Source organism: Sinocyclocheilus rhinocerous, unplaced genomic scaffold (genome assembly GCF_001515625.1).
Source record: "Sinocyclocheilus rhinocerous isolate Xijiao unplaced genomic scaffold, SAMN03320098_v1.1 scaffold200, whole genome shotgun sequence".
In the NCBI taxonomy this organism is placed as follows: Eukaryota; Metazoa; Chordata; class Actinopteri; order Cypriniformes; family Cyprinidae; genus Sinocyclocheilus; species Sinocyclocheilus rhinocerous.
Genome location: NW_015641014.1, coordinates 2,825,716 through 2,843,377, shown reverse-complemented (window position 1 = coordinate 2,843,377; position 17,662 = coordinate 2,825,716). Strand labels below are relative to the sequence as shown.

General features: G+C 36.1%; 1 protein-coding gene across 4 annotated transcripts in view; it reads left to right on the top strand.

The window, feature by feature from the left end:
• LOC107753627 (calcium-dependent secretion activator 2-like) overlaps nucleotides 1–17,662 on the top strand; it is a 158,460-nt gene that overhangs the window by 87,550 nt on the left and 53,248 nt on the right. For all 4 annotated transcript variants that reach the window (XM_016569837.1, XM_016569836.1, XM_016569835.1 and 1 more), the window contains exons 7-12: nucleotides 1,308–1,419; nucleotides 1,840–1,979; nucleotides 8,231–8,297; nucleotides 9,001–9,109; nucleotides 10,325–10,531; nucleotides 14,178–14,314. In XM_016569837.1, coding sequence (XP_016425323.1) covers nucleotides 1,308–1,419; nucleotides 1,840–1,979; nucleotides 8,231–8,297; nucleotides 9,001–9,109; nucleotides 10,325–10,531; nucleotides 14,178–14,314 — 772 coding nt within the window. The remainder of the gene's footprint in view (nucleotides 1–1,307; nucleotides 1,420–1,839; nucleotides 1,980–8,230; nucleotides 8,298–9,000; nucleotides 9,110–10,324; nucleotides 10,532–14,177; nucleotides 14,315–17,662) is intronic.

The window sequence follows — 17,662 nt, the reverse complement described above, 5'->3', positions numbered from 1 at the left end:
ATTTCTTGTTTTTGAAGTCAAGTCTTGTTTGAAGTCTTGTGTTTGGAGTCATTTCTTGTTTTTGAAGTCAAGTCTTGTTTTAAGTCTTGTTTTTTGGATTCATTTCTTGTTTTTTTAAGTCAAGTCATGTTTTAAGTCTTGTTTTTGGATTCATTTCTTGTTTTTTTTTAAAGTCAAGTTATGTTTTAAGTCTTGTGTTTGGAGTCATTTCCTGTTTTTGACGTCAAGTCATGTTTTAAGTCTTGTTTTTTGGATTCATTTCTTGTTTTTGAAGTCAAGTCTTGTTTTAAGTCTTGTGTTTGGATTCATTTCTTGTTTTTGAAGTCAAGTCTTGCTTTTAAGTCTTGTGTTTGGATTCATTTCTTGTTTTTGAAGTCAAGTCATGTTTTAAGTCTTGTCTTTGGAGTCATTTCTTGTTTTTGAAGTCAAGTCTTGTTTGAAGTCTTGTCTTTGGAGTCATTTCTTGTTTTTGAAGTCAAGTCATGTTTTAAGTCTTGTGTTTGGAGTAATTTCTTGTTTTTGAAGTCAAGTCTTGTTTGAAGTCTTGTGTTTGGAGTCATTTCTTGTTTTGTTTTTTTGAGTCAAGTCATGTTTTAAGTCTTGTCTTTGGAGTCATTTCTTGTTTTTGAAGTCAAGTCTTGTTTTAAGTCTGGTGTTTGGAGTAATTTCTTGTTTTTGAAGTCAAGTCTTGTTTTAAGTCTTTTTGGATTCATTTCTTGTTTTTTTTAAGTCAAGTTATGTTTTAAGTCTTGTGTTTGGAGTCATTTCTTGTGTTTGGAGTAATTTCTTGTTTTTGAAGTCAAGTCATGTTTTAAGTCTTGTTTTTGGATTCATTTCTTGTTTTTTTTAAGTCAAGTTATGTTTTAAGTCTTGTGTTTGGAGTCATTTCTTGTTTTCAGTCTTACTTTTTGAGTCCATTTTTATTTAATGTCTTGTCTTTTTATTTCTGGTTTTTAGAGTTAAATTTAGTTTTTTAGTGTTGCTTTTTGAGTAAACATTTTTTAATGTCTTGATGTCAAGATCTATCATATGCAAACAAACAAAATGTTTGGTCTGTTTTATTTGAGCTTTCTTATTAGTGTAAAAAAAATTAAATGAACAAAACACTGAAGTAAAACATATATATACATATAACAACAAAATCAAAGTTTTACAAAAGCAAATAGACACTTTACCATCCCACATACTAATTTGATCAAACAAAGACAGGAAATATTCAGCAGACACTTCATCGTGGGTCTGGAGAAGTGGTGAATACAAAATGAAGTCTCCTATTGTGACGGCTGATTTGTTTTCTTTTTCTACAGGTGGGGCACACAAGGAGATTTCACCACCACACACCCCCTGCCCGTGGTCAAAGTCAAACTCTTCACCGAAAGCACCGGAGTCCTGGCTTTGGAGGACAAGGAGCTGGGCCGGGTGAGACGAGAGTCTGTCCTTCCATCCACCACTGAGGTTTACATCAAGCTACCTCTGTGTTCGATCTGCACAACATGCTCAATTATTGGCTGATGTTGCGGGAACAGATGTTCTGCACACAGTGCGTGCACATATGTTTGTATGTGTGTGAGGGGAAAGTGAGCTACAGGCGAGGAAATCTCTAGTCATTAGGGCTCACGCTCCTAGAGTAACAGATGGAGACTCCCCATTAGAGACTCGCGCCAAACAGACTGCACCTCCTCCATCAAATTTCTCCTGCCGTCTCTCCCTGTTCATCAGTCTAACCCTCTTTTTCTCTCGTCTCCCATCATCCCTTTCACACCTATCTCTCCAGCTGCCTGTCCAGGTGTATCGGTCTTAATAAAGTTTCTCTCTCTTACTTTCTCTCATACTGTCCAGGTTGTCCTTCACCCCACCACAAATGGGCCCAAAATGGCAGAGTTGCACAAGATGGTAGTGCCTAAGAACAGCCAAGACGTGGATCTGAAAATCAAACTGGCGGTTCGCATGGACAAACCCCCCAACATGAAGCACAGCGGGTACGTCTGTAATGATGCTCAATCCTGACCTCCAGGATCTGAATACGTCCTCATGTGCTATTATATAAGCCATGAGAAGAGAAAAAAACAATGCACGAATGAAAACTACAAATAGAAAATCCATGGATAAATAAGTTTTATTGAATAATATACAGGTCATTTCTCACAGGTAGGAAATAATCAGCATTATATCAGCATAAATATAGAATAAATATGTAAGTCTTAAAGTAAACTTGTAATGGTATGTGTCAGTTTGTGTGTGTGTGTTTATATATATATATATATATATATATATAGTTAGCATTTGATTGAATGGGAAAAAAACTAACACCATTTGGCTGGAAGCAAGTTTACATGAATGATGTGCTTTGGACAAAATGTGGTTATAGTGCCACCTTGTGTTCATTTATTATTCTTGTGAGTCTCCTCATCTCACACATTACGTTTCCTTGGACTTCCAGGAGCCTCTCAGGAAACAGTATCTTGTCCCTGATCCCTTAAAGGATAAGTTCACTTCCAAAATAAAAATAAAACCTTAATAATTTTCTCACCCCCATGTCATCCAAGATGTTCATGTCTTTCTTTCTTCAGTCGCAAAGAAATGAAGTTTTTTTGAGGAAAACATTTCAGGATTTTTGTCTATATGGTGGACTTCAATGGTGGCCAACAATTTGAACGTCAAAATGCAGTTTCAGTGAAGCTTCAAAGGACTCTGTACACGATCCCAGCCAAGGAATAAGGGTCTTATCTAGCGAAACGATCGGTCATTTTCTGAATAAAATTTATATTTATCCACTTTTTAACCACAAATGCTCGGCTTGCTCTAGCTCTGCGATGCGCATCTTCACACATTACGTAATCCTGTTGGAAAGGTCACACGCGGTTAGTTCTTCGTCTTTGTACTTCGTTTAAAAACTCCATCTCATTTTCTCCTCCAACTTTAAAATCATCCAACATTGTTGTTTTACCTTTTTTGTAAAGGGCATTTGACTTTTTTTGCATGTTCGCTTTGTAAACAATGGGTCGGTACTTCCGCCTACGTCGCGCGTGATGACGCACATTTAATTTTTTATTTTTATTTATTACTTATTTTTATTTATTTATTTATTTTCAAATTAAATAATAAATAATGAACATTCAAATAAATAGCAACATTTCATAAAAAATGACAATATTAGACATAAGTAAACAAACTTAATTATAAAAGTGTGTTTATTTTAAATTTGCTGTTCAAGAATTCAGTTTTGGTATGTTTAAAAGCAACAAAATTACAAGGGAGGAAAAACAGATTACAAATTAAAAAGTAAATAGTGTATATTCAAAGAGCAACATTAAAAACATTAAATAAAAAATTGGCACCGTTAAACAAGTAAATAAAATATTTAAAAGAAAGCATTGAAACAGTAGCTTTTTAAAATTTGCTGGTCATTTGGTATATTTTAAAAGCAACACAATTGCAAGGGAAGAAAAAAATGACAGATCCTTCTGTCTGTCTGTATTTACTCATCCAGAATGGGCTCTGTCAGTTAATGCCAAAGTTCCAGTACCAGCTGCTGGGGTCCTTCCCTCAGCGGGACGGGGTCAGGGGTCAGATCACTGCCATCAGCCTGCTAATTACACAGAGACCCTGTGTGTTTCCTCTGTAGAGCGGCTCCCTGAGAGGCCTGCTCTAATTGGCAGAAGCCTCTTCAACCTGCAATTACCTTTTTAACGGACCTCACAAGACATTGCAGAGGACCACTTACATGCTCAGACAGACACAAACTTAGACCATTCTCACACAGATACTGTGCTGAGACATATTGATAATCAAAGTTATATTAATTGTGACATTTTATTTATTTGCTCTAAAATAAAAACTTGCCTTCTTTCCATAAGACACTTCAGACAATATTTTTAATGAATAATACTTTAAAATAGTCTTTTGGTGCATTCAAGTTGGAAAGATCACATTTATGAGTTGAACGCAAATGAACACTACAACAAATTATAACAACTCTAAACTTTCTTTTAGCGCTGAGGTTCAAAGTTTATGACATGTATGTGAGAAAACAAGTCGGATGCAATGGATGTGAGTGATTGTAAATTTGACGGAAGAAAAAAAAAAGAATTTATGGTCACACTTTATTTTAAGGTCCACTTTTCGCTATTAACAAACCTATTAACAATGACTTTTGCCTCAATAAACTGCAAATTTTCTGCTTATTAATAGTTAGTAAGGTAGTTGTTAAGTTTAGGTATTGGGTAGGATTAGGGATGTAGAATATGCTCATGAAGAATGTGTGCTTTATAAATGCTAATAAACAGCCAATCTGTTAATAGTAGGCATGCTAATATGCAACTAGTTATTAGTTAGAATCGCTTCCTACACTAAAGTGTTACTGAATTTATTTACAGTAAAACTTAAGTTTTTGGAGTTTTTAAGTTTTAAGAATGTACAAAATACACTTTACAATAAGGTTCCATTAATGAATTCATTAACTAACAGTAACTAAAAATGAGCAATACATTTTCTAAAGTATTTATTAATCCTTGTTAATGTTAGTTAATAAAAAAACATTGTTCATGCTAGCTCAAGCCCAGTAAATAATATTGAACAGATACAATGTTGAAATTAACATTAACTAAGGTTAATAAATGCTTTAAAATCAGTATTTTCATTATTTCTTGTTAACTAATGTAGTTAACAAATGAAACAAAAATTGAAAATACAATAGTATTGTGCAATTTTGATAGAATATATGATTAAATTTACAACAGATTAATAATTTAAATAAAAACATAAAAAAGCAACAAAAAAGTTTTTGGAGTTTTTAAGTTTTAAGAATGTACAAAATACACTTTACAATAAGGTTCCATTAATGAATTCATTAACTAACAGTAACTAAAAATGAGCAATACATTTTCTAAAGTATTTATTAATCCTTGTTAATGTTAGTTAATAAAAAAACATTGTTCATGCTAGCTCAAGCCCAGTAAATAATATTGAACAGATACAATGTTGAAATTAACATTAAGGTTAATAAATGCTTTAAAATCAGTATTTTCATTATTTCTTGTTAACTAATGTAGTTAACAAATGAAACAAAAATAAAAAGTTACCAAAATTGAAAATACAATAGTATTGTGCAATTTTGATAGAATATATGATTAAATTTACAACAGATTAATAATTTAAATAAAAACATAAAAAAGCAACAAAAAAACCACCTGATGTACATTCATTATTCATTATTTTGTAAAAATAAAAAGTAATTTGAAAAATATTGATACATTTGCTGAAAAGTTACATCACCATCTAGCTCTGACCAAAGTGACTTAAACACAGCTGACATTGTAATTACGACTTTTTGACTTATAAATACGTCAGAAGGATCATATTTACAAAAAGTAAAAAGTCCACCAAAAAGTCATTATTAAAGTTATTACAAGTGAGAAATTCTGATCTTTCTTTAAGCCCAGAGTTTCCCAGTTGGAAGCCTGTCAATGCGAAAGAAATGGTGGATAAAATGGATACAACGTCTTAAGGATAAATTTGTTGCAATTAATAAATTTTTTCCCCCATTTACAATAAAATATGTAATTTGCATGCAAAAAAAAGAGTACTTTGATTGTACAATATATATAGATATATATGTATATATGAAAACATAAAAACAAAAATCCAAAACACACCCAATGTACACTCTTTATTCGTAATTTTGTAAAAGTAGAGTTTAAATACTTTGTTTTGGTTTTTTTTGTAGAAAAGTTACATTGCCATCTTTCTCTGACCAAAGTGACTTGAACACATTTGACGTCGTAATTATGACTTCCCAGGAGGACTTGAACGCAGCATTTGACTCGTGCAGCATATTCCAAATCCTCTAACGCCACATTTGTGTGAGGAACAGGCTAAATTCATGATGCTTTTTGGTCTCATTTGAGATTTGTAAGACCAAAATCGTACCATTTCAGTCTTAGGTGTTGTCCAATTGCTCATATACCGACACACAAACACCTGATGACTGTCCCAGTGCATGGGAAGAGAGAGAGAGAGAGATCGGCAGGGAGATTTTCAGGTTGAGTGCACCCCATTAAAAGAAGCCATCTGTTTATCAGCAGAGCGACTGAAGAATTGGGAGCCATTCAGTTTTGTGGAGTGACCCCAGCCTGGCCCTGAGAGAGAGCCAGTCTGATCAGTCTGTCTCGGTCTCACTTATGCTCACTGCCTCTTTCTTTCTCTCCCATGCTCCTTTTTATACTTCTTTTTGTATGCCTTTAAAACCATCTTTGCCCTCTTTAGTTTGAGGGCCAGGGCACACATTAAAGCCCTTTTTACATGTTTGCATTTTTCTCTCATAAAATCTCTTTTAACCTTACCCTTTGGTTACAGCCACACATCGCATTTATGACTCGTTGATTTGTGTTATTGCATGTGATATTTTATACTACCTATGCTAAAAGCAGTGAAGACCGAAAGATATAGCATTGTAATGGGAGTTTAATATGCTGTTTTAGTATTATTTCTATACCTTTTTTTAATTTTCTTGTATTTTTATAATTTTTTGTCATTTATTTATTTATTTATTCATTCATTCATTCATTGTTTGTTTGTAAAGTTTTCTCGTCAGTTTTTTTTGTTTTGTTTTTTGTTTTTTTGCAGTTGTAGTTTTAGTAATTTTAGTACAAAAAAAACGAAACTTACATTTATTTTGTGTAGTTGCCAAGGCACCATTTCTATTTTTCCTACAGGTTTTCCAAATTATTATTATTATTATTTGACTAATATTTCTATTTTTTTATAGTTTCAGTTAAGTGCAATGAGCAAAGGAACAATGCACTGATAGCTACAAGAGTGTATTTCTATGCAAATCATTCATGATTCAGTTTTTAGATGTATTTTTATGTCCGTTTTAGTTTTAGTAATTGTAGTTCTTCTAAAGTATTCATTTAGTTAGTTGCCAAATGCAGCATTTCTAATCGAAAATTTATATTTTATTTAATTTCAGTTTTATTTAAATTACTGAAAAACTTTTTTAAAATAGATTTAGTTTTAGATAACATTAACAACGCTGGTTTTAGAGCAAAGAAACAATGTCCTGATAATTACAAGAACGCATTTCTATGCAAATCATTCTTAAAATATTTTTTTTACATATATTAAGGCACTAAACTGAATGCCCATTTGTTTAATAATGCCATTAGTTAAAACCACAGAGAAATCAGTTCTGCTTGTTTCACAAATGAGGCCCAATTAAAAATACTGCCATTCAACCACATGGGGGCACTGCAACCGTTGTAATAACCACTTACATCTAACATGTAATGCCACTTTTTCCGCATAGTGATCTCTTAATATGTTTAATTTGACTTTTTACAGTCATGTTGACATAAATTGGGAGGTTAACATTTGTATCGTGTTTAAAAGCTCAGTGCAGTATCATAACTTGCATTGTGCAATTTATCCGAGTGATAAACCTATTGACTTTTCTCGGATGAGAAAAACAGGTTATATGTAAATTTAATATTTTTGCAAACAGGTTGAGTGCTTTCTACTGAGTAGGTTAGAAAAAATAATAAATCATATCAGCTTAAGACAATGAATCTGACTCCATATTTCAGTTTTATTTAGCCAGTGTTTTTAGCCAGAAGATTGTTATTATTATTATTATTATTATTAGTTGGCTGGAAAGTGCCTGCAGCGCGCGTGTTCACCTGGAGGTCGTCTCGCCCGCCGTTATCCGGCCATTGTTGCCGTCTAAATGGGATCATGTGTATCAGAAAGGTGTCGGAGAGTGAGCTGAAAATCACTTTCACAAGTGGATGATTACCTCTGCCACATGTTAACCCAGATTGGCCCGCTTCCATGCACTCATTGCTCCCTCAACCTTGACTGGAGCTTTTCCCCCACAGGCGCTGTGTGTCCATTTATGAAGAATTGATTTCACCTCACCCATATTTCTGCACACATTCTTCCTTTTTGTTATAGTCCTAAGAATGTGCGCTTAATCAATAGCCGATGTTTTTTCCTCTCTGTCATTGAGTGAACGCGACAGAATTCAGGCGTTTGGGGAATTAATGAATGACTGCAACTAAACTCTGTAAACTTTCTATAGGCTATGGGTTTTGCACCTTGGCGTAATGAATATGATGTTATGTTTTAACATGATGATTTTTTAAATCATGTTCGTAAATGGGGGGACGTTTCTGCTGTCGATTTGATTAATCCATGACACTCATCATAATGTTGTTTTTTTTTTTCTCTGTAGGTATCTTTACGCTTTAGGCCAGAGAGTTTGGAAGCGATGGAAGAGAAGATATTTTGTGCTTGTTCAGGTGGGCAGATTTCCTAATTACAGCTTTATGTATAAATTTAATTCATTTGCTGAAAAAAAAAAGTTTTTCAAATGACTTTGTCAAAATAACTATAAGTGTGTTTTTTTTCGGCAAATTAATTTTTGAATGTCTCATGCATTTTGTGTTTACAAATGTGGTTTTTGTTGTTTTTCTGAAGGAAAACTGTAGTTTTTTTAGTGTACGAGTGCTGCACCATCATTGATTTAATAAAATAAATGAATAAATTACTATCGTACATAACTACCAGCCTCCAGAGATAACACCATCATTTTTGTGTAAAATATTTTATCAGGAAAAAACCTGTTTTAAGGTAAGTATGGTTTGATTTGTGATCGTGTTGAATGAATCAGCAGGTTATGTTGTTTAATTTGATGTGTAACACACACACACAAATAATAGCAAGAAATATAGCTGACCAGTCAGAATACATTGTGACATCATAATTATTTTTAATTGGTACATTTGAGTAAAATACCACAAAATACACAATGCACAAAATATAAAAATTCCATGTTTTCATTTGGTGTTACCTTCATTTGTGACATAAATGACAGTTTAGATATAAATTCTACATTTTTTAAGCTCTGTGTAGCATACAAATATAATAACATTTTGTTACAATTTTGGACGGGAAAAAAAAGAGATTGTGTTAAGATGATTTCCTCTCTGTTCTGTTATTCAGGTGAGTCAGTACACATTTGCCATGTGCAGTTACCGGGAGAAGAAGTCCGAGCCGCATGAGCTGATGCAGTTGGACGGGTATACGGTAGATTACTCCGATCCGCAGCCAGGTACACTCACACTTCAACACTAATGCCTTATTTATTAATGCTCATGTGGGCGTTTAGAATTTAGTTCAAAATTGGATGAATAATCATGGTTAAAATGAATTTCAGTGACCTCTGTCTTAAAATTGAATTTCACATTTGCTGCATTTGAAAGAGATGCACATTATGAACTTAAATGAAGCGGGTATGACTTATTGTAGAAAACCAGAATATGTTTAATTACAGAGAATTAAATTAGGTGGAAATAACATGTAAAGATTTAGAATATTCTGTATTAATAATAATAATAATGCAATAGTGTGGAGTAAAATAAATGTTTTATGTTATTTTTATATATATATATTTATATACACAAATACATATTAAATGCATTATGAATATCTGTATTACGTTGAAAGTTATATGTTTGTTTATAATCTTGTAATAATATATTTTATTAAAATATAAATATCTATAAAATGTTTTTGTGTGTGGGTCAAAGACGAAAAAGGGTTTAAGCATAAAAACAATATGTGTAATACTGCTTTAAACTGTTGTTGTTGTTTCCAAAAAAATGTAAAAAGTTTTCTGTTTAATTTAATTGCAATTTTGTTTTTGTTTTTCCGAGCAAAAAATAAATATCATACATTTTTCCCTGAGTTACAGAAGACGTGCTTTCTATGGACATAAAATCACTTTTGTAAATTTATTTTGATGCAGACATCTTAATGTCTTTGACCCGTGTGTGTGTGTGTGTGTGTGTGTGTGTGTTGTTTTTTTATGTTTATCAAAGTTCAAAGCAACTTTACTTTGAGATTATTTTGGTAACACTTTAGTATAGGGACCAATTATCAGTATTAACTAGTTGCATATTAGCATTCCTATTATTAACAGATTGGCTGTTTATTAGCATTTATAAAGCACACATTCTTCATGACCATATTCTACATCCCTAATCCTACCCAATCCCTAAACTTAACAACTACCTTACTAACTATTAATAAGCAGCAAATTAGGAGTTTATTGAGGCAAAAGTCATAGTTAATGGTTTGTTAATAGTGAGAATTGAACCTTAAAATAAAGTGTGAGCATTTTTTTTAGCATCAGCTGCATGAAACACATTATGATTGATGTGTAGATGCCTAAATAGAGCAACAAAACCACACATGAATGTATTTCTTAGTGAAGTGTTCTTGAGAGAATTGACATGTATTAATTTGCTAAAACCAATCTCTGCAGGTCTTCAGGGAGGCAGAGCCTTCTTCAGTGCTGCCCGAGAAGGCGATATGGTGGTGTTCGCCAGCAATGACGATCAGGATCGCGCTCTTTGGGTCCAGGCCATGTACCGTGCCACAGGCCAATCCTATAAACCAGTAGCGCCCACCCAGAACCAGCAGAACTGCAGAGGAGGGAACGCCCAAAAAGATGCCCCCGTGTCCTTACTCAGTATGTTATATGTCATACTAATATGATCCTAATAAGCCCCTTCAGCTGGGATTAAAGACGACGCACCCCCTCCGCACTGACTCCATCCACTTGTCCATGGATAATAGCAGTAACTTGAAGTTGACACGGATCAATGTGCTGCTCCTGTCAAACCCCATCCGTCAGACTCTCAACGTGGATCAATACCACGCTCCTCTTTTGTCTCTTTTTTTCTCTATGTAACGAACGTAAAATGACCTACATCGAATTAAAAGAACAGACAATGGGCCGACGCTTGTCGATTGGGAGATGGTACTTCTGAGCACCCAACAAGTGATGTTTTGGGGGGAACCAACAAATGCCCACACTGCTTCCAGGCAAGAACGGGGCTTTTCACCATCAATACCAAGTCGTTGGCATGCCAGAAATGGCAGCGTTAATAAAAGCAATCACTAATGCTCGTCTCAAGAAGGTGCCGCTGGCCATGGAGGCGTCAGGAGATGCGTCTCAAAAGCCTTGGTCTTTTGTGGTGCTTGAGAAGCGAAGGCCCTCGCTCCGCATATGTGGGCTCTCAACACGCCGCCAGCGAGTGTTAGGCTTTTCACGGACCTCGCATTAGCCCATTTTGAGGACGTTCGTGAAAGGACTGGAAATGAACTTGGGCACACTTTCGTCCGAGAAGGCGATATGGTGGTGTTCGCCAGCAATGACGATCAGGATCGCGCTCTTTGGGTCCAGGCCATGTACCGTGCCACAGGCCAATCCTATAAACCAGTAGCGCCCACCCAGAACCAGCAGAACTGCAGAGGAGGGAACGCCCAAAAAGATGCCCCCGTGTCCTTACTCAGTATGTTATATGTCATACTAATATGATCCTAATAAGTGTCTTTTGTTTTGTGATTTTCTTGATTTCAGACCATTTTTTTAAAATAAGGTGGGCTCTTTTTCTGCCACCTTCAGCTGTCTCCTCCTGAATGGACTTTGAAATTGGAGGTTGTGGTGGCCAGCCATCGATCCATTGGGCCGCAGCACAGACACAGTCTAAACAAATGTCAGCGGGGGGCTTGAAAAACCCAAACACTGCTGCTGAGTGAAAGGAGGAGCACTTACACAACTGAAATGCTACAGTTTGCTCACTTTCAACAAACGGAGAGTGAGCCGAATGAGGTTCATGTCCTTATCGCATCTGAAGAAGCGTTCTGTGAGCTCCAGGGCATTCATTTACCGTAAAAGCTAAGGAACATGGCTTAAAACTAGCATTTCGATTTATAAATCTTGCTCATATACAGTATATGTATAAAATCACTATAAAGCTTCCTTTTTGAGTGCTGATGGTGATTGTGAACATGAAAACAGGCTTTTATGAGTTAATAATGTGCATGCGCTGGCACTCGACTTCACAAGCGCGCCATTTGACTTTCATAAAATGTTTTTCAAGGTCTCTTCCCTCTTGTCTTACTGGACCTCATACACATCTTTTCATGCCTCCGAGATTCAATGCAAAAGCCACCTCGAATGATAGCGAATTGTTTGACAAATAACATGGAAAAGTTCCTCGGATCGCCAAAACGGCATGAATGCGCGAGTATCATCGCAGCCACTGATAACCGTAGTATTCGGCCAAATTAAAAGGTCATGCATTCTTTCAGAAATACTTTTCATCACTAAATGAATCCAACGAATTCACGTAAAATCCAGTCCCATTTGACGCCTGTTAACAAAATCTGCCACGTTTCGGCGAGTCAATGAAGTTATTAACTCGTCCTGACATTGGATTTCCTATCATGGATTGATTCGCAGAGATCTGTCTCGCTGCCTTACGCTCAACACTACCCGGAGTCCTCTCATAGCCAGATCGGTGTTTCATATCTGAAGGAACACCGATGTCTTGTCCTGCCTCATTAGTCTTTCCGACTCCAGCTGGATTCACTTGAAGCGACCCGCCGAGCCGTACCTGCGATATCGCCCCGCTGCCGTGTGGATACCTGTCATAAAGCTCCCGTCTGCCTTGTGGAGAGATGTCAGATGGATGTGACTGCTGGCGTGACCGCCTGGCACGGGCCCCTTCAGCTGGGATTAAAGACGACGCACCCCCTCCGCACTGACTCCATCCACTTGTCCATGGATAATAGCAGTAACTTGAAGTTGACACGGATCAATGTGCTGCTCCTGTCAAACCCCATCCGTCAGACTCTCAACGTGGATCAATACCACGCTCCTCTTTTGTCTCTTTTTTTCTCTATGTAACGAACGTAAAATGACCTACATCGAATTAAAAGAACAGACAATGGGCCGACGCTTGTCGATTGGGAGATGGTACTTCTGAGCACCCAACAAGTGATGTTTTGGGGGGAACCAACAAATGCCCACACTGCTTCCAGGCAAGAACGGGGCTTTTCACCATCAATACCAAGTCGTTGGCATGCCAGAAATGGCAGCGTTAATAAAAGCAATCACTAATGCTCGTCTCAAGAAGGTGCCGCTGGCCATGGAGGCGTCAGGAGATGCGTCTCAAAAGCCTTGGTCTTTTGTGGTGCTTGAGAAGCGAAGGCCCTCGCTCCGCATATGTGGGCTCTCAACACGCCGCCAGCGAGTGTTAGGCTTTTCACGGACCTCGCATTAGCCCATTTTGAGGACGTTCGTGAAAGGACTGGAAATGAACTTGGGCACACTTTCAGTGCTTTCTCCTGCTTTTTCTGCCTCGCGTCTTTCTCTCGGCTCCTTCTTTCTCTGACTTGCCCTGACCCCTCGGCCCCTTCGCAAAGGTTTTTTTTTTTTTCGCTCCCGCATTCAATTTTCCCCCGTTTTTCTCCACCCAAGCCGTGTCAGGAAGTCTGAATGCGTACGTCGGCTAACGTGCGCCTGCGTTCGTCCTAATTACAGCGCTTTCACAAAGGTGCGCTCCTTTTACTCAAGGTCGAGAACGAGTGACATCACTTTTATACAACTCACCTGTCTTCACCAGTCACCGAAAAAATTGCTTTAAGTGCTTCGAAGTCACATGTTATTGTTTATATTCTGTTTCCACACAGCTGCGTTTTAAGCGTTTAATGCGCTAAAGATCAGAACATTCAGCCTGTCGCGGCTTAGTGAAGGCCACAGGGTGTTTTTTTTAGCCAGACCTGGCCTTTATTTTAAAAGGCTGAATGCTGGTTTGAATGCGAGAGGTGTTCGATTGATAAATTAGAGCACTTTGGTGCTGATATTTATTTCAGTTTACAGCCATGCTTCGCTAACGTTTCAGAGCGCCTGCCAGCTGAAATGTGGAAAACTGAGTTTCACAGTGTAGCTTTGGCCAAAAGAGGTGAAATGCAAACACTCAGGCTGTGTACGGAGATGGAGAGTGTGTAACCAAACACAGATTTCAGGCTTTTACACAGCGCTTCAAGGTGTGAACCACACTTGTGTTCCACTACGGTGGCTTAATTTGAATAGTAGTACATATAAAATTGTTTGCAATATTTGTTTGGCCTTTTATATAATGCTATTTTGCTATTTAGTAATTAAATGTTTGTTTCCTTTGCCCTAATGGACGTCTTTATGTATTTACAGCACAAACAGGCATTAACTGGCCATCTCTCGTGGTGGGGATGGGATTTTCAGCACAGAATGGTGCCGTATGCCAGCGCGTGCCAGATTTCTGACTGTGTATGTGTTTCTGGCGCAGGTTTGGAGAAGACTCAGAGACAGGGAGTGGAGGAGCTCATCTCTGCCATGCCCTGCAACTTCGACCACGCCAGCCTGTTCTTCATCCTGCAGAAACACACACTCATACACCGCATGAACGACTCCTTTTCCTGCCTGGTGAGAGCACAAAAGTGTGTTGCGATGGAGATGATGTGGTGTTATATGAATAATTACACTTATTATATAAAATGTGTTTTTGTTCAGGTAGTTAGTGATTCTTCTGAACAATTCTGGTTCCTTTATGGTCCCAACTTTTTTGTACTTTCAAGAAAGAAATATTTGTTAAAGACAGTCAAGATAGAATTTAGGTAATAAGTAGTGCTGTCAAACGATTAATCGCGATTAATCACATTCAAAATAAAAGTTTTTGTTTACATATTGTATGTGTGTGTACTGTGTATATTTATTATGTATGTATAAATGCACACACATACAGTATATATTTTGAAAATATTTACATGTATTTACATGTATATATTAATATTCATTTAATTTATATTATATATAAATATGTTTAATATATAAACAACATATTTTTCTTAAATGTATACATGCATGTGTATTTATTTATATATACATAATAAATATACACAGTACATACACACATATTATGTAAACAAAAACTTTTATTTTGGATGCGATTAATCGCGATTAATCATATGACAGCACTAGTAATAAGTAAGTGTAACATAAATGTACAAATGTATGTGTTTGACTTGTAAAGAATACTTTGTTTGGGAATCGTTTGAACTGCATTGGTTGTGCTATATGGTTTTGACTCACTAATAAGAAATGACTCATAAGTATCATTCATTTATGAATCTGTTGGACTAAATTGTCGTGCTAAATGGTTTTTTATACCATTGAAAAAAAACGGCTAATCAGAATCATTCGTTCAGGAATAGTTTGGACTACACTGGTTGCACTACGTTTTTAATAACTAAAAAGAACTGATTCATGAGAATTATTTGTTCGGGAATTGGTTGAACTACATTGGTTGCGCTATATGGTTTTGACTCACTAATGAGAAGTGATATTTGGGAATCAGTTGGACTACACTAGTCATGCTGAATGTTTTTTATTCACTAAAAAGATGGCTCATAAGCATAATCCGTTCAGGACTACATTAATCATAAGGAAATTATTCACTTGTTTGGGAATCATTTGAACTACATTGGTTGTGCTATATGGGTTTGATTCACTAATAAGAACTGCCTAATAAAAATCAACCGTCATCATATGCTTGCTGCCCCACAGTTTTGATTTACTGAAAATAACTGATGTGTAGGAGTCATTTGCTCAGCGGTTGATTTGGCTACACTGAATACGCTGTATATTTTTTGATTCATTAAAAAGAACTGACTCATAAGAATCATTTGGGAATCACTGTTTTTTCGGAATAGTTTGTTCAGGAACTGGTTGGGCTACATTCGTTGCGCTATATGGTTATAAATTACTGAAAATAGTTTATTCAGTTGTTCAATTGAATTGTTTTGGTGACACTGAATGCACTGTATGTTTGTGATTCACTAAAAAGATCCAGATCATAAGAGTCAATTGTTCAGGAGTTGGACTACACAGGTTGTACTGTATGTTTTTGATTCACTAAAAAGATCCAGATCATATGAGTCATTTGTTCAGGAGGTGGACTACACAGGTTGTGCTGTATGTTTTGATTCACTAAAAAGATCCAGATCATATGAGTCATTTGTTCAGGAGGTGGACTACACAGGTTGTGCTGTATGTTTTGATTCACTAAAAAGATCCAGATCATATGAGTCATTTGTTCAGGAGGTGGACTACACAGGTTGTGCTGTATGTTTTGATTCACTAAAAAGATCCAGATCATAAGAGTCATTTGTTCAGGAGGTGGTATTTATAAATGTGTATATGTAAATATATAAATGTGTATATGTAAATATATATATGTGTGTGTGTGTGTACAGTATGTGTATGTATAATGTATAAACATGCTGCTTTTAATATAAATTCTAATACATAAATATAGTAAAAAATAGTAATAATGCATGTTTATTTATTTTTATTTATTACGTTACTTTTTTTTATATATTTACAATACTTTCATAAACTCTACATGGAAAATCGTGTAATTAATATATGTAATGCAATAAATAGAATTTATTTCATTTTTTCCCCTATATATACGTACACACACACACACACACACACACACACATGTATATGTATATGTAACTAAATCAGTTGTATATTTAATTATTTAATGTACAATTTGTATAACACAGCAAATGCAATTTCTGGACAAAGCCTTCAAGTCTCAGATTTTCACGCTCATTCCAAAACTCCCAATCAATACATGTAGCCTCAAGGAAAATCAATAAGTGGTGCTGTTGTTGTAAAGCATAACTTTTTTTTTTTTGCATCAGCTGTCGTTTGATACAGGGATTAGGCTCAGTGAGCTGTTGGTGATTCAAAGACCAATATTTTGATTTTTTTCTCTTGACTACAGGGAATGTGTACACTGGATTCATTGGACTGCATGTGCATCTTCAGAAGCGACTCAAAAAAAATGTGTATTTTTGCAATCAAAAAGTTCAGACTGTGAATGTGTCTTCAAATTAGGGGCAGTGATGACCAGTCATGCTCCAACCTTAATGTAATTACTCGCATCCCCTTCACCCTCCATCCCATAATCACACATTCTCCCCGTGACACACTCCTCCACATTCACCCTTATAAGCAACCATAATGGCCTCTAGATGGGACATAAAAAGCTTTCTATTACCATCAGTTACTGCTGGAAATAAAGTGATTCAGGACTTGACCACACAAGAGACACGTATGAAACTAAAATAATTTGAAAAAATAAAATACACACACACACACATACATACATAGTCATACACACTTTGTGTGTATTTTATTTTTTCACATTATTTTAGTTTCATACGTGTCTTATGTGTGTGTGTGTGTGTGTGCCTGAGTGTGTATTTTTTATATATGTTTACTTATTTACTTACTGACAACGGTAAATACCTCAAGTATATATAGTCATATAATAGATATTAATATATAGTCCTATTTCCTTCTCTTTTTTTTTACCATGCAGAACAGTTTCTCTCAGTAAACTTTTCTTGTATAATATGTATTAAGCCAAAAAACTAAATTGGTTTTGTCGTCCACAAGCAAGGTTTTGTCGTCAGTCTCTCCTTCTGTGTGTGTGTGAGATTTTTTTCCCCCGACAAGGAGAGCCAGACTGGGCCGTGTTCGTTAGGATGATGCTGCTGCCGTCTCAGTTGGTCGTTAGCGGTTAATTGAGCGGTAGGAGCCAAGACACGAGCAGGCCATCTGTTTGCCAGAGTGGAACATCTTGTGGCACTCGGCTCGGCGCTGGGCCACCGTGCCTCAGCCCTGAATGGTGCAATATTAATAGATCTGACCAAGACGAGAAGAGATGTAATGTGACAAAGAAGAAAGTTGTAGGGA